The 21,801-nt window shown below is 48.7% G+C and overlaps 1 protein-coding gene across 4 annotated transcripts in view; it reads left to right on the top strand.

Moving 5' to 3' along the window:
• The window catches only part of PLXNB1 (plexin B1), a 148,799-nt gene that overhangs the window by 75,713 nt on the left and 51,285 nt on the right, over positions 1–21,801 (top strand). For all 4 annotated transcript variants that reach the window (XM_081852247.1, XM_081852244.1, XM_081852245.1 and 1 more), the window contains 11 exons: positions 4,698–4,798; positions 7,837–7,969; positions 8,852–9,008; positions 9,931–10,039; positions 10,127–10,235; positions 12,034–12,897; positions 14,435–14,560; positions 16,554–16,676; positions 17,738–17,831; positions 18,613–18,779; positions 20,814–20,965. In XM_081852247.1, coding sequence (XP_081708373.1) covers positions 4,698–4,798; positions 7,837–7,969; positions 8,852–9,008; positions 9,931–10,039; positions 10,127–10,235; positions 12,034–12,897; positions 14,435–14,560; positions 16,554–16,676; positions 17,738–17,831; positions 18,613–18,779; positions 20,814–20,965 — 2,135 coding nt within the window. The remainder of the gene's footprint in view (positions 1–4,697; positions 4,799–7,836; positions 7,970–8,851; positions 9,009–9,930; positions 10,040–10,126; positions 10,236–12,033; positions 12,898–14,434; positions 14,561–16,553; positions 16,677–17,737; positions 17,832–18,612; positions 18,780–20,813; positions 20,966–21,801) is intronic.

The following is a 21,801-nucleotide window of genomic DNA, read 5'->3' as shown; positions in this document are numbered from 1 at the left end:
GGCTGCTGTCAGCCATTTTGGAGAAGGCACAGAACACCTGGGGGGGTGGGGGGTGGGATTTTGTTTGGCGATTTTCTCTTCCTGAGCCAAGAATCGGACACATATACTTTTAAAATCCTCTAATTTTTCTGATGCTGAGAATGCCCTGCGGGAAAGGCGCTGCTGTTCTAGTTGGCCACAGTGATCGAAGATATCTCTCCCCTCTGGGCCTTTCTCATGTGGCCTTGTAATAATAATAATAATAATAATAATAATAATAATAATAATAATAATAATAATAATTGTATCCCGTCCATCTGGCTGGGTTTCCCCAGCCACTCTGGGCGGCTTCCAACAAAGATTAAAAATACATTAAAATGTCACACATTAAAAACTTCCCTGAACAGGGCTGCCTTCAGATGTCTTCTGAATGTCAGGTAGTTGTTTATCTCTTTGACATCTGAAGGGGGGGTGTTCCACAGGGTGGGTGCCACTGCCGAGAAGGCCCTCTGCCTGGTTCCCTGTAGCTTTGCTTCTCACAATGAGGGAACAGCAGGCCCTCGGCACTGGACCTCGGCGCTGGACCTCAACATCTGGGCAGAACAATGGGGGTGGAGACTGGTTAGTCTGCTTGCCTCCTTCCACTCTGCCTGCCCTACAGCTGTGGGGGAGGCTGCATGCAATCTGTTTTTTCTGCGCGGCGTCTTCGCACAGCTCCATTTTTGCGCAGGCTGCAAAATGTTACATAGGAGGAGCACAAGGCGCAATGTTTCGCTGGTGCTAAAGGCATGGGGGGTATTACTTCAATCGCCGCGTTCCTCCTGTGTAACATTGCGCTGCCTGCGCACAAATGGAGCCGCGCAAAGGCCCGCATGGCAAAAATGGACTGCCTACAGCCTCCCTCCCAGCTGTAGGGCGTGCAGAGTGGGAGGAGGCAAGCAGAATACGGAGGCCATGTGGGAAAGGCGAAAAGTGCTAAAAGAAATTTTTTAAAAGCTTCACCTCTTCCCCCCCAAAGCGCAACTCTGCCCCCCCCCAAAGCTCAGTGATTGCCGGTGAGGGAACAGCTGATAGGCAGCCTATTAGATGCCCGTGGCTGTTGGCCTCTAGGCAATCCCCCCCTCCCAAAAAAATTTCAACAAGTCAGGGCAATTTCCCCCCGTTTTCAGTGTACAGTCATACCTCGGGTTGAATGTGCTTCGGATTGAGCGCGTTCGAGTTGCGCTCTGCGGCAACCCGGAAGTAACGGAGTGCATTACTTCCGGGTTTCACCGCTTGCGCATGCGCAGATGTTCAAAATGACGGCATGCGCGGAAGCGGCAAAACGCGACCCGCGCATGCGCAGACGTGCCGTTGTGGCGATCTCATTCGCATCTCGAGGTACCACTATATTATTCCTCCAACAAATGTATTCTTTCACCTGGAAACCTGATAATATAAACAAACAAACAAATAAATCAGTCAGTCAATCAATCAATCAATCAATCAATCAATCAATCAATCAATCTCCAAACGGATTCCTTGAGATGCTGGGTAAAAAATTCAATGGTCAAAAAATGTATCCTGCCAAAATAATACAGTCATGTAGAACAACTTGGAATTGCTGAGATCCTCACGATACCGCAGCGGTTCTTGTTGGGCTTTCAAGCACATTGATGGATTTCTCTCCCTGCGTTCCACAGAGAACAATTGGGGAGAGCCTTCTGACACTCTTAGAATGTTGTGACCTCCTTTGAACTCGCAGCGCAGAGGAGGATGAAAATCCATATCTATTTATAGATAACAAAAGCTCCGGCATTCATGCTAATATCCCAGAGGGATCATGAACATCTAAAGGCCGTTGAGTAATGGAAGAGAAAGGCCTTCATTCATTCATTAACAGTTGTAAGATGGTTATGAGACTTGAGAAGGGGACCTGGTTCCTAAGCGTGCTTTCATTTAATTTAATTTATTTTACCTTGTTTGAGCCCTACCCTATTGTATCCTGAGGGTGCAAGGTCAGTAGCAATACTTAAGCCCAATCAGGCCCATAAGATGGGTGCGTTTTTATTTATTATTTTATTATTTATAAATAAATTGGATTTATATATACCGTCCTTCATCATTCAATCTCAGGGTGACTCACAGAGCAGGGTGTAGGCCAGCCTTTACCAACCTGCTGAGCATAGCTGTCAACTTAGATTTGAAAACAAGGGACCAGCAGCCTCAAAAATAAGGGATCAGCAGCCAAAATAAGGGATTTTGCTATTGTAAAGAGTTACATACATTGGTAGGATTGACAGATGCTGTCAATCCGGCATGAGGCGGTTGTGGCGGCGCTCTTTTGCGTCCCTCCCCATCCCCTCCTCTTCCTCCTACCTCAGGCTGCCTCCTCAGCCGCCGCTACCGCCTCTGGGCTCGCGGGCTGCGTGGGCGAGAGTCTCCCTCCCCCCCCCACGGGCGGGGAAGGGCCAATGGAACTCCTTGTGCCAGGACGACGGCGCCAGTGCTCTCTCTCTCTCGCGGCGGAGAACCCCAAGCTGCTGCTTCCCTCCCGAGCCGGGCGAGCATGAAACCTGGGAAATTTAAGGGACATCATCAATAAGGGACAGCAGCGGGACACGGCGCTGGGATAAGGGAGTTTCCCACCAAATAAGGGACGGTTGACAGCTGTGCTGCTGAGTGCTCTCCAGATGATTTGGACTACAACTCCCATCAGTACCAGGTTGGAGGAGGCCGGCGTAAGCAGCGACATTCCAAACGTTGCATCCTGTAGCGCAGCGATAGGCAACGTGGCGCCCTCAGGATGTTGCCCGACTGTGACTCTCATCAGCCCCAGCCAGCGTGGGATGATAGGAGTTGTAGTCCGGCAACAGCTAGAAGGCACCTCATTTGCGTGCAGGTGAGCGCCACCAAATCAAAGCATCTCAGTTCCTTCCATGCGTGTGTGTTTAATTCAATCGCATCTTTCCAATCGTAAAAGTGCTTTGGACAAATAAGGGCTTCCTGACAGAAAGCAGACAGCGCAGCGGGGAAAAGAAAAACCTAGCAGATGGGAAGTGTCCATTAAGACAAAGAGGCTGGGCTGGCTGCTCTGCAGCTCAGGCTATCTTAAGCATCTCCCCCAGCCCCGTGTCATTTATCACTGTCTTATTCTTTATGCGCCTTCCACCAGGTTCCCGCTCATGTGACCGTGCCCTGTCCAAGTCGATTGGGAATTTCAAGCCTTGAGAGGCTCCCTTGGCTGTTCCAAGCCAGAACTGCCCGCTCCCCTACATCTCCAACCCCAGAGGCAGCATAATCATCCCTTCCGGGCTTGTCGTCTGTTAACTCCTTTGGTAATTTTGCCATCAGAGGCAGGCAGCCTTGGAGGGACGTATGTTCCATATAATTAAAACCAGAAATGCAGTAAATGAAATTTCAGGTTATTTATTACCAATGAAACCTGAAATGTTGCTTCTGAGTTATTTTTAAAGCATCCAGTTCCAGAAATAGAAGTGTTGGCTACTTTTCCTTACCGCAGCAAAATAATAATAATAAATGTTTTGCAAAATGAAAGGGAAACAAAAAGTAATGTTCCAACATTGCTAAGAATGGTGTGGGTTTTTTTCTTTAATGGGATAAAGAAAAATAATGGGGTATCGTAATAATGACAAAATTAGCATACAGCATAAGATGGGAACAACCACCAGGTAAGTTCTTCGAATGTTGGGCTTCATTGGTTAAGTTTCAGAACAATTTAAGTACCAAGACGCAATATGGCCCTATAGCATTTTTGCTTTTCTGTCATTCTAAAACATGGCGCACAGGAACCTTTCTAATATATTGTACTGGACAATGTTTTTAATGTAAGATGGCGACAAGCAGAGCTGCAATGTTTGGGGAGTGAAAAATAATTTTTAAAAACTGCTCCCCTGGAACACATGACGATTTATGGAAGGCTGCTTCTATTTCATGCTGTTAGCGCCGGAGTAATGTTCTGATTTTCTTTCCTTCAAAGAGTGTGGCTCTCTTCCTTGGTTCTTGATGTACTTTCTTGTATCTCAGTTTTACAGTGGTGCCTCGCAAGACGAAATTAATTCGTTCCGCGAGTTTTTTCGTTTAGCGATTTTTTTCATCTTGCGGAGCGCGGATTCCCCGGGTATTAACGGCTTTAAGAAAAAGGAAGCAAACTCGCAAGACGTTTTCGTCTTGCAAAGCAAGCCCATAGGGAAATTCGTCTTGCGAAGCAACTCGAAAAACGGGAAACCCTTTCGTCTAGCGAGTTTTTCGTCTTGCGAGGCATTCGTCTTGCGGGGCACCACTGTATCTGGGAAAACAATGAGATGGAAACACGGAGCAGCTAAAAAGGTGTCATGATTCTTAACAAGGCAGTAGTGGTGGTGGTGGGGTTTAGTGGTTGTGTACGAACTTCCAAATCCAAAGCCTTTTTGTATTTACATGAGGAAGGGGGGGTTGCCTTCCCTCTCCTTTGGGGGGGGGGTTTCCCCTTTTTTAAAAAATAGGGAAATCTGTATGCCAGTTTAAGAGCTCATGTACTTACCCCCTCCACCCACAAATCTGGGAGGGTTTGGGAAGCCTCCCTGACTCAGTCCCAACCTGTTGTCTTCTGTGCTATGGGAGTACCAACAGTGGGGAGGATGGACAGCCCCAGAGATTTACACAGCTGCAACAAAGAGGCAGACTTCCCGATCTGCGGATGCCAGTTGACAGGCCGCTCTGTGGCTCTGCCTTTTCAGGTGACCAAGATCCCCATATTTGAGTGTTCCCAGTACCCCGACTGCGAGTCGTGCTTGGCTCTGAGGGACCCTTATTGCGGCTGGTGCGTCCTCCAAGGAAGGTAAGACCCGGTTTTAGAACGCAGTGGCCGCTTGCAGGCAAGATGCTTCCTGCGGCAGCAAGAGGGCTGGTGCGGTGGCAGAGGGGGAGGGCAATGGCTGATTTAGCTGCTATTATTATTATTATTATTATTACTACTACTACTACTACTACTACTACTACTACTACTACCACCCATTTTCCTTAATAGGACTCAAGGCAGTTTACGGATAAAAATAAGAACTGCTGAAAACATGGGGTGGGGTGTCATTATAAAACAAACATGGATAGAATTAAAACTATAGACATATATAAACCCAGGGTTGTGGGTTCAAGCCGCACATCGGGTTAAGATCCCTGCATTGCAGGGGCGTGGGCAAGATGACCCTTGTGGAACCCTCCAACTCTACAATTCTATGATAAAATCGATGAAAACCTTGCAAGTAATTGCAATAAAAACAGTATGGCACCAACCCTTTCATTAGAAGCAGTCTGTTCCTGGAAGACTGTTTCCCCCTGTAAATCATGTGTTCTCCACTCTTTCTACCGCTTTGCCTTTAAATTGTCCCAGTACTGTAATGTATATGAACGCAATCCGTTCTGGAAGTCCATTTGATTTCAGAAAACGTTCGAAAACCAAGTCACGGCTCCCGATTGGCTGCAGGAGCTTCTTGCACTCGATTGGAAACCGCGTTGGATGTTCGGCTTCCAAAAAAGATTCACAAACCGGAACACTCACTTCCGGGTTTGCGGCCAAAACATTTTGTTCGGGAACCAAAATATTTGAGTCACAAGGCGTTCCAGAACCAAGGTACGAATGTGTACACACACAAACACACGTATGTGTGTATGTTAACAGAGCTCTTTCACGTATGCAGTAATTTTGTTAGGAAATGCATTTTATTAAGAGTTTTCAACATACAGTACAACACAATACAAGCCAATGTATTTTTTTTAAAAAATGTAACATTAGCAAATGTCTGGCCCAAGACAGGAGAGCACACGTGATTCCTATTCTGTTCTAGCCTCTGCCTCATTGAAACACAGTGCTATACTCAGGCCTTGCTGATGGGTTTCACACAGGCCTCTAGTTCAGCCTTTCTCAAGCTGTGGGTCCCCAGATGTTGTTGAACTACAACTCCCATCACCCCTAGCTAGCAAGGCAGAGCTCAGGGATGATGGGAGTTGTAGTCCAACAACATCTGGAAACCCACAGCTTGAGAACCAGTGCTCTAGCTGGTCCTCATGAGAACAGGATACTGGACTAGATGGGCCTTTGACCTGACCCAACTGGGCTCTCTTACGTTCTCCATTTGAAACTGATCACTCCATCAAGAGTTGCTCGCAGTCACTAAAAGAGGACTGCAACTTGCACAAATTCCAGGGAGAGACAAGCTTGTTTGGGGAGTTAAAAGTTTCCTTGTTTGCTTCAAACTGGCTAAACCTGCCTCTGAAACCCTAGTTTTTTACGCTTGGGGCGAAGGAGAGAGGAGTTGTTTCGGCTGGCCACAGGGGTTAAAAAGGAGGCGGGGAACACAATGACTTCTTCTGCAGGGAAGGAAGGGAATTATTTCCTGTCCCCTGGAGGAGGATCACAGCAGAAGCAGCCACCCTGGGGAGTGCAGGCCGGGGGCTCGGATTTCTGCCAGCTGGTGGCTGAGGCTGGGCCAACTGGCCAGGGGGCAGAGAGGGCACTGGAGGAGAAGAGATTGACACTTGGGATTGAACGAGATTTATTATTTAATTTTTTTAAACATGTGCTAGTTGGGTGGATTATACCTTTCCGAGCCACAGGGCTGCATTTTGCCCGCTAACTTGGACAGAAAATTGCAAGAATGTCCACGCAAAGTGTGCAGTCACACTCACAGAGCAGTCATAGGTGTGCAGTTTATGGCGAAGGAACAACAAATGAATTATGTTGGGAGCTGTCTGCAAACACCTTAGGCCAGGGATGGGGAACCTGTGGCCCTCAAGATGCTGTTGGCCTACAGTTCCCATCAGCCCTGGCCACTGGACATGCTTGCTGGGGCTGATGGGAGTTTGAGTCCAACACCATCTGGAGAGCCACAGAGACTCCATCCAGGCTGTACTCAGAGGAGATTGGGGGGCTACCGGCCAGTTGGGGAGGGAGATAACTGTTCTGCGTGACTTGTTTTGGGACAGAAGAGCTTAGCGGGAGTGGTGGCAGTTGTAAGGTTTTACAATTGTCATGGACCATCGTCGCAACGCACGCACACAGTGTGCCACAGTTGAGGCCACCATCCATTTTGCAAGCAGTGCTTGTGGAACGACTCAGTGCCACAACATAACAGGGCATTGGCAGAACCACAGTTAAAGCAAGCCAACGGCAAACCATGACATCACACCATGGTTTGTTATCAGGAGCCAAACCATAGCTTTTTTGTTTTTAAAGAACATTTTAATTGAACAAAATGAAAATGAAAAGGCCTGTTGTATAATTATAAAAGGTAATAATTACGTTTCCATATGCAGTCGTACCTTGGTTCTCAAACGTAATCTGTTCCAGAAGTCCATTCGACTTCTGAAACGTTCAAAAACCAAAGCGCAGCTTCCGATTGGCTCAGGAGCTTCCTGCACTCAAGCGGAAGCCGCGTTGGACATTCAGCTTCCGAAAAACATTCCGAAACTGGAACATTTACTTTCAGCGTTCGGGAGCCAAAATGTACAAGTACGAAGGCGTTCAAGAACCAAGATACGACTGTATATTTATCTAACATTTAAGTAATCTTATCCAATAATAATAATAAAGGAACCAAACCATAGCTAGTCTGCTAGACTGGACTCAGACATTCAAGCAAGCTACGCCTAGGCCAGGCAAACTATGGCTTAACATTATGTGGACGTCATTTGGATCATGCTCAGCAAATTCATAACAGCTGTGTGCTTTCTGGGCAGGGGGAACCTTGCCTGACATTCTGGATGCATCCACTTTTGTGCCAGATAATCTTCTCTGTCTGTTTGCTTATGGACGAGAGAAAAAAGGTCTTCTCTCCCTTTTAGGGCAGTCCGTTCTGTTTTCCTGTATACGTATCTCTGCAGGTGCAGCCGTCGCTCTGAATGCTCCAGGTTTGAAGTGAGTGAGCAGTGGCTGTGGGGCTTTGAGTCCACCCAGCAATGTCTCTCCGTCCAGTCTCTGAGCCCAGCCAACATCAGCAGAGAAGAACAGAAAAACGTGAGCTATTATGATGAGTAAAATGTCTCTCTCCGCCCTAGCCCCACCGTGCCCCCATTTTTTAAGGCTGTGAAGTCATTTGTGAAGGGGGTTGGGGTTGGGAAGTTGTTTGTGCTTTTCACTGCCGCCACGTGTGCAATAGCTGTTTAATAAATATTATGAATAAACATTCACAAACTTTTTATTCATAATAATCAGCTAAATAGTTTGAGGATCTATACAACTGTGTAACATGCAGAAAACAGCATTTTTAGAGAAATCAAAGACTGGAACTGAGGGAAGTCTGGGGGTGGGGGTGGGGAGTTCTGTGGGGAGAGGGAGGAAAAATGGGGGGGGGAATAAGGATGATATGTTTCTGGATAATATGTTTTGTTTTAATTTTGAATAAAAAAGTTATTTAAAAAAAATAGTCTGGGAGCCTATGTGGCTGATGCACCGTAGCATTTTGTGTACAAGAGCATGTTCATCACATTCATTTATGAGGTTCCCCAGGCAAGCGCAGAATCTGGTGTCTGGGAGAACAATGCATTCCTTTTATTTTGTATTAAACAAAGTATGTCGTCCTCACAGTTCCAGAAGACGCGCCTTGGAAACAAAGCCTTTGGTGTTTGCGTGATACTTTAAGTTTGCATATTTTGAGGAGGATTAAAAATAATAATAATAATAATAATAATCTGCAGATAAAAAGAGTTAGTAGAAAGATGTTGCGAGCTCTCGAGGACCGGTACTACTCACCTACTTTTTCATGCCCTTGTTCTTTCCATCACACACACACCCACCCCCCAATTCTCCTTCGGTTTCAGAAGGTGAGATAATGCTAATTAGAGGAGAGTCTTCCTTAGGACGGCAAGGTATTGATCTGTCGGTTCTCTTGTTTGGCAGGTATTCCTCACTCTTTCGGATTTGCCAGCCCTGCGGGACGGAGAGTCGTACACGTGTTTCTTTGAAGAGTATGAGAGCCCAGCAGTGCCAATGGGGTCAGGCATCATGTGTCTTTCACCAGATCCCAGCCATGCGCCAGTTTTGAAAGCAGGGACAGGTGAGTGCCAGGATAGATAGATACATAGATAGATGATAGATATAAAAGCCACAGTGTGTGCATAGTGTGAGTGTTTCATGCTGGGCAAGTCGGCCATTTCTCAGGGTCTGAAGCTGCCTGGAGTTGTTTATTGAATTTATATTCCTCCCCAAGGAGTCCAGGGTGACGCACAGATGCACCGTTTAAAGCAAAGGCATAGCGGACATTCTAAAACAGATTAGAACATTGACACAACAGATTAAAACATTTGATTAAACACGGCATTTTTATAGGGGGAGTCCTTTGTGAAGCGATCCGAACCTTGGTGCTCTTATCAGTTTGTTGCTTTTTCAAATGTCTTTTCCCATCTGGCCACTTGTTGCTTCGTTAGTCTTTTCCCACTTTCTTTCCCCTTCATCCACGCCGGGAGAGAGACTGCTTTTCTCTTCCCAGCCGCCTCTCCCTCTCCGTTGACCCCAGTCGCTGCTCCCTTGCCAAGATCCCATGTGATCCCTGCCAAAAAATCTCATGAGCCTTGACCTCCCCCCCCCCACTCCTCCTCCTCCTCCTCCTTCTCTGCCAATGCACTATTTTGCGACTGGAGTGCCTGCCCTAGCTTGAGTCGGGAATAAACACCCCCTGCGTCAGATGATGCTGAGAGACATTTGTTCCTGCAATCTGATCAATCACACGTCCTTATTTTAGTAAGACGTGCAGGTTTTTTTTCTTACGTAAAAAGAAGATCTGAAGAAAACTACAAAATTTATTCTTCAAGTGGAGGATTTGCAGAATGTGGCTTCCCTGCTTTAAAAAAAAAAATCTGTTATCAACTAGAATCTTTGACTGTTCCATTAGACACACATTTCTCTCTCTTTTCCCATTATCTGAATAGGATGCTGCCGAACTGTGTTTTGAGGGATGCCTTTTTTCTTTCCATTTCCAGACCACGTAACCATTCAGCTGATGGTGCGCTTCAACGACGTCTTCATTACCTCAACGCCTTTCTCCTTCTACGACTGCAGGGCGGTGGCTCTTCTGAGGAAATCGGCACCGTGAGTCCCGCCTGTTTCCACATTATCGCAGCAGGCATCAGATTTGATGGGGTCTACTCAACCTTGTTCTTGTGTTGTCATTTTCAGGTGCCAGGGATGCGTGAGCAGCCACTGGGGATGCAATTGGTGCGTCCACCAGCACCTCTGTACGCATAAAGATGCCTGTGAAAAAGGAACCGTTATCTACAATGAGAGGGTGTGTGTCTTTCGTAGCTCTTGTCTGCTGATTGGTCTGCTGCTAGTTCCTGTCAGATATACGTCCCAGTAGCCAGAGGGCGGCCATTTTGAAGCCCCTAGTATTCAGGGTACCAAGATAGTGGGCCTCTAGAACTTTCCGTGCCCTAGAAAATGCCCTGGGCAATTTGCGGTGCTTCTAGATGTTGCTGGACTATGACTTCCATTGTCCCTGGACATTGACCGTGCTGGTTGGGGCTGATGGGAGTTGAAGTTCAGCGGCATCTGGAGGACCAGAGGTTCCTCACATGTGCTCTAGAGAGTATGTGGGTGGCTCCAACAGAAGGTGTTCATCTAGGATGAAGGTAGCTACCCCAGGACCATGAAAATGAGTAACCCAAGTCCCCTTTGCTCAAGTGAACAATTTATTCCCTGTAGAAAAGGGGTGGGGAACCTGCCCTGTATAGGGAAGCTGCTGCTGCTGCTGCTTCTACTTTATTTTTTATTTTGACAAAGTAATAATAAAAATAAATAGAAATAAAAATGTGCACCCCCAACCCCTGAGACAATTCCATTGTAACTATCCAACCTCCCAAAATTGCGATGGTTTGACCCTTTTCCATTTTAACAGTACAAATTTTGCAAACACCTTCCATATCTCCTCAAAATCATTTCTCCTGCATATTCCCCGTTTTACCTTAATGGCACATGTTCATTTATCATTAATAGCTGTATCCCACACCACTTTATATCATTCTTTCATTTTATATTCACCTTGCCCCTGCCACTTCCTAGCTATAATAACTCGTGAAGCTGTCAATAAATTAGTGAGCAAGTCCTTCATAGCCTGAGGATATAGGAAAGCTTCTAATGTTTTATGGTGTTTTTTATATTTTGCTGGAAGCCGCCCGAGTGGCTAGGGCAACCCAGTCAGATGGGTGGCTAATAATAATAATAATCCCTAACCATTAGGCATGATGGCTGGAGTTCAGCAACACTTGAGGAACCACAAGTTCCTTGTGCCAACTACATATCCTTTGCCTTAGCTCCTGTTTTGAATTCCTCCGAAAGCAGGGCAATCTGCCAGAGATTGGGCTTTGGGAGGAAAACGTGAGTGTCTGCAGCAGGGGAAGCAGCGCTTTGTGAAAATTCAGCCTGCTGAATTAGCTGTTGGTAGCAGACCTGCTCTGAATTTAATCAGAGGTGTTCTGACCCACGGAAGCTTAAGCCACAATATACCGTATTTGTTAAATCTGCAGTGTGCCTCATAGAATGGTAGACTTGGGAGGGACCACGAGGGTCATCTGGTTGAAGCCCCCTGCAACGCAGGAATCTTTTGCCCAACATGGGACTCGAACCCACGACCCTGGGGTTAGGAGTCTCATGCTCTACTGACTGAGCTACAGGAGACTCTCCTTCTAGAAGCTCTTGCGTGATAGAGAAACCAGAAGAGCTTAGCAGCATAGGGATAACAAACAGATATGCAGTGGGGGAAGGACTGGGCTGTAGTACGGTGGTGGAGCATGTGCTTTTGTGTACAGAAGGCCCTAGGTTCAATTTTCAGCAGTTATAGAGACACTCTGGGAAGCTTCTGCCAGCCGGTGTAGGTAGAACAATGGTCTGACTCACTACAAGAGGCCTTCACTCAGACCAGGAAACTTGTGAGGCCTGTTGAGGAAAAGTTGAAAGGGATGCCTGCTTGGCAAGGAGCCACTTTGTTCTCTTCCCACCCACAAGAGTCCAAAAACGGCTTCCTCCTGTTGTTGTCTTCCTCTGGCCCTGACTGGCTGCCTCTTCTCTCCCCCTTTCCGCCCCTCCAGGCTCAAATACCAGGCTTCACCCCTTGGCCTTCTGCGGCCACCCCGGACGCAGCAGTGTCCCCCTCGTCTCCTCTGACCACGGCCACCGAACCCGCCAGGGTCCCAGACACACCTGCGGCCACCTCCACTCCCAGTCCCACCACCATACCTGCCGTCCCCCTCACCACCCTGCCGGCAACTCCTGCCACGACCCCTCTGCCGCCGGAAACCCCCAGCCCCACGCATGCGCCAGCCCCGACCACGGATGCCCTCACTTCGCTGGGGACGGACGCTCCGACGCTGCCTCCGACCGACGTGCCTGCTACGGCCAGCCCTACCTCAGAGGTCGTCTCCAGTGCCCAGCCGGAGACCGAGGGCCCTGTGACACACTCTACCTCTGAGCCGGTCCTTGGCCCCGAAGACTGGTCCACGTCGCCTCCTGCCACTGTGGCTGACGGCACCCTGTGGCCTCATGTGGAGGCCCAGACGCCTTCTCCCGATACCGAAAACTCGACATCGGTTCCATCGGCTGCCCCTGAGGCCCTCACCTCTCCCGTCCCAACCTCCCTCGCCCCCAACCAGACAGGAAGCGCCCCCAACTCTTCGGCTGACTTGCATCCGGAAGATCTGGAGACAGAGCTCGCGACTTCTGAGGCACCGCCTGCTACGGGCTTTCCCGACTGGCCTCCGGGGGACAGCTCTGAACTCGAGGACAGTGCGGAATGGGTGGATTCTCTGCCGCCCGAGAATGACACGTCCTCCTTCTCCTCCTCCATCCTCCTCTCGGGCGACGGGGACTCCTCAGAGAGTGACGTCTCTGATATCCCCAGAATCCTCAACCCGGGCCTGGACTACCAGTATGACGCGCCTGGGTTTCTCGACTTGGTGAGTCTCGAGAACCTCAGGCATGAGGACTAGGAACTTGAGAACGGGAACTTTGCGAGGCAGGGAGCAACCTTTTGTTGATGTTGAAGGGTGTGTTCCCCTGGGGGGTGTCATCTGCCATGGGCCCCATGCACAATGGTGGGCAGGCATGGTTGGAGGCAAAACCAAAGGAGCATGAAATTAGGCCAAGGGCTGCACATTGTCTTAGGGCCACAGGTTGCCCAATCCTGCCTTAAAAGTATGCTGTGTTCAAACTATTCTTATTGTGGCCTTCGCCAGCCTCTGGCCCTCCCCTGTTGGCTGATGGGAGCACTTGGAGGACCCCATGTAGGTGAAGGATTATTTAAGGCCCAACAGACACAACTGCAGTACACACCTGCAGTCTGCCATGGAAACATACCATATTTTTCGCTCCATAAGACGCACCTGGCCATGAGACGCACCTAGTTTTTAGAGGGGGAATGCAAGAAAAAAGGTATTCTTTAAAGGGAGCGCTGAGCAGAGCCTGTATGCATGCCAGGCTCTGCTTGGAACTTCCTTCCACGAGCCGCGTGGAGCGTGTGTGCGGCGCTTGCAAGCTTTTCCCTGAGGAGGGAGAAGGGCAGCCCGTCACTGCATTCGCTCCATAAGATGCACACACATTTCCCCTTACTTTTTAGGAGGGAAAAAGTGTGTCTTATAGAGCGAAAAATACGATGTTTTTGTGATGGCCTGGGATTCCGATTCAGAGGCTGAACCAGAGGAATCCCAGCCTGCACAGGAGTCCCCGCCTCCAGGGCCGGCTGAACTGGGGCAGGGCCTTGATTCTGAAGCGCCTGCACCTGTGCCGGATCCTCAGGAGCAGGCACCAGGTGACCCCACTCTGGCTCCAGAGGTGGTTGAGGACTCAGTGCCTGCAGGTGAGTCTCCCCCTGGGCCCAGTAACCCTTCAGCCTCTCCTGAACTGCAGAGGCTCAGGGCAGAGAGGCGAAGGGAACTGGTTGCTCCCAGGAGGAGTGCTCGCCTTAAGGCCAGGAGAGGCGGGTCTCCTGGGGGCCGGGACCGCCCCTGGCCTCAGAGAAGATAAAGGCCAGTCAGCCCGGTCCCAGGTTGCGGGAGCAACGTCAATGAAGAGCTGTTTCGGCCAGCATCCAGTCCTGTTCCTCCAGTGTTCCTGTCCCCGCCCGGCTTCCTGCTTCGGACCTCGCCCCGCTCCTTGTGGACTGATTCCAGGCTAGTGACCCAGGACCGGACTTTGACTACGCCAACGGTAACCTTTCCCCCGGGACCAGCACAGTTTTAATGGTTCCCTAATCCACAGCCTTTCCAGCATGGTTGAAAGAGTCAGCCTCCCGTTTCACAGAGTCGTGGAACTGTAGAGTTGGAAGGGACCCAAAGAGTCATCTCATTCAAGCCCCTTCAATTTTCCAACGGTGCCGTAACATTTCTGACCCGCTGTCTTTCTTTTTCGGGCCGGAGGTTTTTTGGAGCAGCAGCAACAAAGCTGTGCGGGCAAATCTCTTCCTTACTACTTTCTGCCTCGCTTGTGTGCTTTCAGAATGAGGAGCTGAGCCAGGGACCGGAAGCCTGTCCCTGTGTGCGGGGCATTCAGGGGTCCTCGCTGATGCCCGTCAATGTGCAGAGAAAGATCACACTGATAGGAAGCAACTTCCACCTCTACCAGGTAAGCCTAGAGACCGAGCTCAGGCACTCAGGGGGGGGGGAGGGGGGAGAGGCGGTGCTAAACCCTGCTTATGAAGATGCTTAGCAAAAGCTTTCAAAGGGAAGGATTGCTGTTTCGTTGCTTTTCTTATAACTATTGTGCTTTTTTCTTGTGTTTTTAATCTTGCGAACTGCCCTGAGATCTTTTGATGAAGGGTGGTATATAAATCCAATAAACATCATCATCATTATACCACTCTACCCACAGGTGGTATTATTTATATTATTATTATTATTATTATTATTATTATTATTAATAATAATAATAATTATATTAATAATAGGAAACAAAAACAATGTGTAACAGAAAAAGAAGCAGAAAATTGGTTTAAAAGTGTGTGAAAGAAAGAAATAGAAGTGGAAAGAAATTGCAATTGAGTAGATTGGAAGTTCAACACCCAACAAGGGTGGGGTGAGGGGTAAGGGATGGTGGTGGGAAAAAGAAGTATCTGTGGGATTAAGTGTGGGTATGTATGAACATTTTTAAGCATTGTATGAAATGTATGTTTGTATATTCGTAACATGTGTGTATTAATGCTGAATTATTTTAACAATAATTTTATATATATATATATTTTTTAAAAAGGAAGCTGTGTTTCACCAAGTCTGACTGTTGGCCTAACTAGCTCAGTATTGCCAACACTGACTGGCAGCAGCTCTCTAGAGTTTCCGGCAGCGGACACACACCCAGGCTTACCTGGAGATGCCAGGAATTGAACTTGGGACCTCCTGTGTGCAAAATATTTATTTATTTATTTATTTAATTTATATACCACCCTATACCCGGGGGTATGTCCTCTGCCACTGATCTGTCCTTAAGAGCTGATCCAATGCTGGGGCCCTGATTTTTAACCCTTGGATCCAAGGTAGAGACGCAGTGGCAGCAAATCTCTCCTGTTAAATGCAACTGTGAGCTGCGTGGAGGGATATTTGATACGTTCCGTCATCTAGAGAGACATAGCCCCGCCTACTTTTGGCTTTGGCCCCACCCACTCCTGGCATGCAGACCCCTCCCCCAACAAATTGTCCTCAGCAGTAATAAAAGGAACCCACCTGTGCCCTGAGCACCTGTGTGGATGAGCAGGAACAGCCCATCCCATTAAAAGATGCTAGAAGTGGACCGAGGAGTTCGCGATCTGCAAATGCCTCTCTCCCAGAAGCTGCTTGCCTCTGCCACAGGACCGTGCGTAGAGACACTGACATGGGGAATTGGCCATAGATGATGAAAGTGAACAGGGGTCACCCACAGTGTTGTATGGAGCTTAACACCGCAGTGAGGGTTCGTAGTGTTATGTACTGAAGTTCTCACCCTGGGCCAGCAGGGGGATACTGTAGATAGTTATGCAAATGAAGGATCGAAAGTGACGTTCAGTGATTGGATAGTTTTAGAAAGTTGCTACAGTAACGTTGTAGGTAAAGGTAAAGGTACCCCTGCCCGTACGGGCCAGTCTTGACAGATTCTAGGGTTGTGCGCTCATCTCACTCTAGAGGCCGGGAGCCAGCGCTGTCCACAGACACTTCTGGGTCACGTGGCCAGCGTGACGAAGCTGCTCTGGCGAACTGGCACCAGAGCAACACACGGAAACGTTTACCTTCCCGCCAGTAAGCGGTCCCTATTTATCTACTTGCACCCGGGGGTGCTTTCGAACTGCTAGGTTGGAAGGCGCTGGGACTGAGCGACGGGAGCGCACCCCGCTGCGGGGATTTGAACTGCCGACCTTTCAATCAGCAAGTCCTAGGCGCTGAGGCTTTTACCCACAGCGCCACCCGCGTCCCTGCACAGTAACGTTGTACTGGAGCTCTATATAAGCAGGCTGGCTGAGCCCTTCAGCTCAGTTCTGTTCTGGCCTCTGAATAAACAAGAGCTGTTTGAAGAATCGCTGTGTCGTCTGATATGTTCACCCACAACTTAACACGTAGGATTCAGTCCCTGTGCTTCTTCCATCTTTTAAAAGGATAATCTATGGGAATATGAATGTGTGTTGGTCCTGGAAGGGAAGACCTTGAGCATGGAGGCGGATATCGAACAAGACGAAACCAATCCATCCCTTTGCTACATCACATGCCAGCTGCACCAGGTAAGGCCTTCACGGAAGAGGAGCCTGTGCTCGAGTTGCCACGAGTGCTGACCTCAGAATCTAAATAAAGGGGAGTAGTTATCACCTCACCTACACACACAAAAAACCCAAGAATAAACCCCAAATACCTGCACCTCCCCTCCTCAGAAGGAGGATGGGGAATCCCCAACATAGAACTATACTACATCGCCACATAATCCCATACATTCTAGAAAATGAGATGAAGCAATGTATACTCCTAGAAATATATATTAAAAAATTGTCCAGTAGACCTTAGAGACCAACTTATGTTTGTTCCTGGTATGAGCTTTTGTGTGCATGTACACTTCTTCAGATACCATGCACATGAAAGTTCATACCAAGAAGAAACTTTGTTGGTCTCTAAGGTGCTACTGGAAAATATATATATATTTCTACTGTGTCAGACCAACACGGCTACCTACCTGAACTTGTACACCCAGAGATTCTTCATAAAAGACCATGAATGTTTAGGTACTGGGTGGAATGACCAATGGAGGAAGGATTTCTGGAGAGAGGAGGAGCCAATTCTCAGCGGGTCCCAGCCAGGCCGATGGAGTGGCCCGTCCTCTCTCCCTTTGATGCAGCTGGTTGGGATATTAAAAAGAAACCAGCACATCAGTCTAAAGTCACATTTTTAGAAGCCCCAATTGAAACAGCAGTGGTAAAACTAGCAGGAAAGCAATTTTTAAAAAGCCCACCCAGAAAGTCATCCTCTGAAGGCCTGTTGAAATGATGATTTTATTAAACCCACCCAAAAGCAGGAAGAGGGACCACCAGACCTCTACAAGGAGGAGGCTCTTCGTAACTGTACAAGGTCTCCCTCTGCCTGCTAATGCCGCAGCGTCTGGAGGTCTAAGAAAAATAATATTCTCTTATTAAAACCTTCTGAAGGCAAACTTACGATTTGCACAGCTGAACTATCCCCCCTTCCCTTATTTTGCTAAGGCAATCCTACATTGCATGGCGCTGGGCTGTGGTGACTCTCCCAGCTCTATGTAATGCCGAATTATTTATTTATTTGCCTTTGGTCTCTCTTTCAGTACAGCTACTCAGCCCCCCAGCTGGAGTTCAGTGCTGTGATTTTCGTGCAGCGGAAGAGGCGCCTGCGTGTGGACAGCGTCGATGATCTCCACGGTACAGGAAAAGGGGCACGGGGAGAATCGTGGGGGTTCTGGAGCTGGTAAAAGGGGGAGACAGGGAATCACTGCAGCTTTCGGTCAGTCTTCCCCAACCTGGTGCCCTCCAGATGTTTTGAGCTGCAGCTGCAATCATCTCCACCTTTTAGCACAGCAGCCGTGGCCGCGGCTAATGGGAGTTGCAGCCTAGTTGCAGATCCAGTTGTGTCGTGCTCCGCCATTAGGCAAACTGGGGCGGCCGTCTCAGGTGGCAGAAAGCACCCCCTAGTGGCAGCCCTGTGTAGAAGCAGTGCCAGTATCTCATGCAATCCTGCCCAAAATTGGCACCGGTGCCAGTGCTGCTTCTGCACCAGGGGCGGAGGCTACAAGGAGCGTGGAGAAGCTGTGATAGGTACAGCAGCAGGAGTGGATACTGGACAAGGTGAAACAGGACATGTTTCCCCTGCCCTACAATGCAGGAATCGCAGCTAAAGCATCCCTGGCAGACAGCCACCCGACCTCTGCTTAAAAACCTCCAAGGAAGGAGAGTCCACCACCTCCCGAGGGAGTCCGTTCTACTGTCAGAAGAGTCTTCCTGGTGTTTAGCCAGAATCTCTTGTCATTTGAATCCATTGAGTCCCACCTTCTGGGGCGAGCAAAGCAGGAGCGAAGGAATGTGATACCCCTATACCTGGGCTTCTTTTATGCCCCTTTGTCTACATAGCCTAATTTCTGCATCCAGAGGACTGTGCTAGCAGGGACTCACCTGTGCCTCTCTCCCTCTCTCTCATTCTCCGCAGTGACCCTGTACAATTGTTCTGTGGGGCACTTGGACTGCAGCCGCTGCCAGACGGCCGATGCCAAGTACGGCTGCGTGTGGTGCAGTGGGGAGCAGCCCAGCTGCCTGTTCCGTGACTCCTGCAAAGAAGATGTGGTGAACACATGCCCGGCTCCCCTGATTCACGCCGTGAGTAACAGTGCGGTGGGGCGGGAGCCAGGCGTTTGTCGGAGAAACCCGGGAGGGATCCAGGATGGTCCCAAGTGGCCTGACGAGGGTAGCCAAGGTTGCGATTGAAGTGGTGGGTGGCTACTTTCGACGTGGCAAATTTGATGTGCGGGAAAGCAGCTGGCTTTCTCCGCAGAGGGAGAATGGCATGAATCCCCACCCGTTTTGTGCAGCCTGGCATTTAGGAGCATAGGCGGCTGCCTCGTTTCAGCCAAACTCTGTCCCACCTAGGTGTTATGGACTGGCTGGATGCAGAGGAGAGGTGGGAGCCAACAGCTGGGGAAACCCCAAGAGAGGAAGGCTCAGAGCCAGGGGAATCGTGGTGTGACGATGATGAGTGGCCAGAGGGAGAAGAGGGAGCAGACTGGGAGGAGGAGGTGTCAGAAGCTGAAAGGGCGACAGGGTTTAGTGAGCAGGAAGAGGCTGTGGTAGAGAGCAGTTCAGGATCAGAGGCAGAAGCGGAAGCTGGGGAGGAGGAGGGCCAAGAGGCAGAGATGAGTCAGGCTGGTGAAGAAGCCAGGGTGTCCCCGCCTCCTGCTGTGACCAGCTCCCCTCCACCCGGTCTCCCAGAACCCACAGGGTTATGAAGAGAGTGGAGCAGAGACAGGCAAGGAACCAGAGTCTCAGATTGCTTGGGAAGGACCTGGGGGAGGAGGCGACTTAAGAGAGCTGTGGTCCTCGCAACTGCCTCATTGGGGCATGACGTAGTGGGAAGAGCTGCTGGGCTCACTAGACCTGAGGTGCTTAGTTTCTTTGAGGGAGGTTGGATAGTTACCTGCCTTATAGTGTACTGGGAATAGTGACTTTTGTGATTCCAGCCCATCAGGTATCATGGAGTGAATGAGACAACATCGCAATGGCACTACACAGATTGGGAGGCATCACTCTCACTTAGGGCTAACAAAGCTAATTATGTGTGATGGTGATACTTCCTTTCAGGGGGTGATCCCAGCCAATCAGGGATCACATGCCGAATGGAATTTCATCACAATAGCCAGTCAAATTTGGCTACTACCTGATTATGTCACAAGGCGCAAAGGATGCCAAGTTAGAATGGGGGCAGTGTTGGCTGAATTAGCAAGCACTTTCAAGTCTTGCCTCATTGGTCACCAAAAGAATTGCTGCTTTAGGAAGCTGTGGAAAAAATTCACAAAAGTTCACGTTCTTTTCAGCTCAGTCCAATGCACTGTTTTATGAAGGGCGGTGCTAACTCTTGGGTTCAGGAAGCTGAGTCCGGTGTACAAAGCTCATGTGCAAAATATAATTTATGAAGAGCAGCCTCATAAGTATTTTTATTTCATTTTTTGCCTGCAGAATGAATGTGGGGCAGGATAAGAGACCTGCTCATGTGGATTTATCATGAGAAGCATCTCTGAGACCCCGTAATCAGGGAATGGTTTCCCCAGCTCCCTGGTGTGTTTGCAAGGGATTATAGCAGAAGTAACCTTGAAGAGAGGAATCAATACCATTTAAATTTTAAAAGAAGGGCAATCTTTGCAGAGGAAGTAGGTCTTGGAAGATGAACTTCGGCAGAGGCTTAATGAATAGAGGGCAGAGTGGAGGTGAAGGCTCCAGAGAGCAGCGCAGAGACAAAACACGGAGAGCGTGGGAGAGGAAGATGAAAGGCAAAGATGCCTGTGTTGGAGATAAGCTCATGCCGATAGCAAGAGATGAGAAGAGTAATGTAGGGCACAGAAGTGGAGAATTTTAAGCATTATAATGTTTGAGTCCTGAAAAGCTGGCAATAGAAATGTTAACATGTGAGCCTTCCTGTAGGCTGGCATCATTTCCCAAGGTCTTTTTCTTTGCCGCACCACCAGAAGAGGTTTAATTAGTGGGAACGTGGGGGCAGGGCCTTTTGGTTTGGAAGCTCCCTAGTTTTAAGATTCCCTTCCCTATGGAGGTTAATTTTTTTTTTTAACCTGGCACCAAAAACATCTGCATTCTCCCTGGCTCTTAATTTGACATGGGTGGTTTTCACTCTGTCCTTCTCAGGTTTATCCCTTAACTGGGCTGGTTGAAGGAGGTACCAGAATCACCATCACCGGCTCAAACCTTGGTCAGAAGCACCAGGACATTGCTGGGAGAGTCACCGTGGCTGGAATCCCCTGTGAGGTCGATGCTCTGGTGTATGAAATCTCCAGCAGGTAAGTGGCTTTCCCAGGGGTTCACAGGAGGGAGCTGATACTTGGCTCTCCATCATGACCTAGGCAGCAACAGGTGGAAATTTCCATTCTCCCCCCTCTTTGAAAAAAGATAGCAGCGCTTTGGGAAAGAAAATCCTCTCTCTTCAAGCCAGATCCTCCTAATTCCACTGCGTTGGCATCGAATGGTAGCTTTGGCACAAGCAGCTTCTTCCGAGGATCAGTCCCAGAGAGGAAAGGCAGGCTAAAAGACTGCAGGACAAGTGTTGGTTGGGAAGGAAACAGGAACTGACAGGTTCAAGGAAGTGTAAGATATATACCAACAAGAAACCCCAAACCCCACCTTTGGAGAAGCTTTCGGGCAGCCTTCTAATGCCTTCTGGCCAATAAGGGGGCAGAACTACCAAATTACTCTCAGCACTCTTGGTTGGGTTGTTGTAAGTTGCTTCGGGTTGCCTTGGGCGAGATAAAACGAGTAACAAATCCAATTATTATTATTATTAATAAGAGTAATAGTAGCGCTGCCTTGCGCCATGTTAATTGGGCAAGGTTGACACCCGATTATCCTGCGATTCACTCCCCATTGATTTGCCTGCCTCCTAATCTCCTGTTCCTGAAGTTGCATTTCGGAGAAAGAAATCTGCAAAAAAATCTTAGTGGAGAAGCCTTGATAGTTGACGCTGTTAGCTACCAAAGGGACAAAGAGGGAGGGAGGTTTAGCAGTGGTGCCCAAACTTTTCTCAAAGAGGGCCAGATTTGATGAAGTGGACATCCGTGAGGGCCAACCAAAGTTGTTCAGCTTTTTTTAAGATTGAAGATGTTCAGCTTTTTTTTAGGGT

This window comes from Podarcis erhardii (genome assembly GCF_964252035.2).
Source record: "Podarcis erhardii genome assembly, chromosome: 2".
Classification (NCBI taxonomy): Eukaryota; Metazoa; Chordata; class Lepidosauria; order Squamata; family Lacertidae; genus Podarcis; species Podarcis erhardii.
This window is presented reverse-complemented; position numbering and strand designations above follow the sequence as displayed.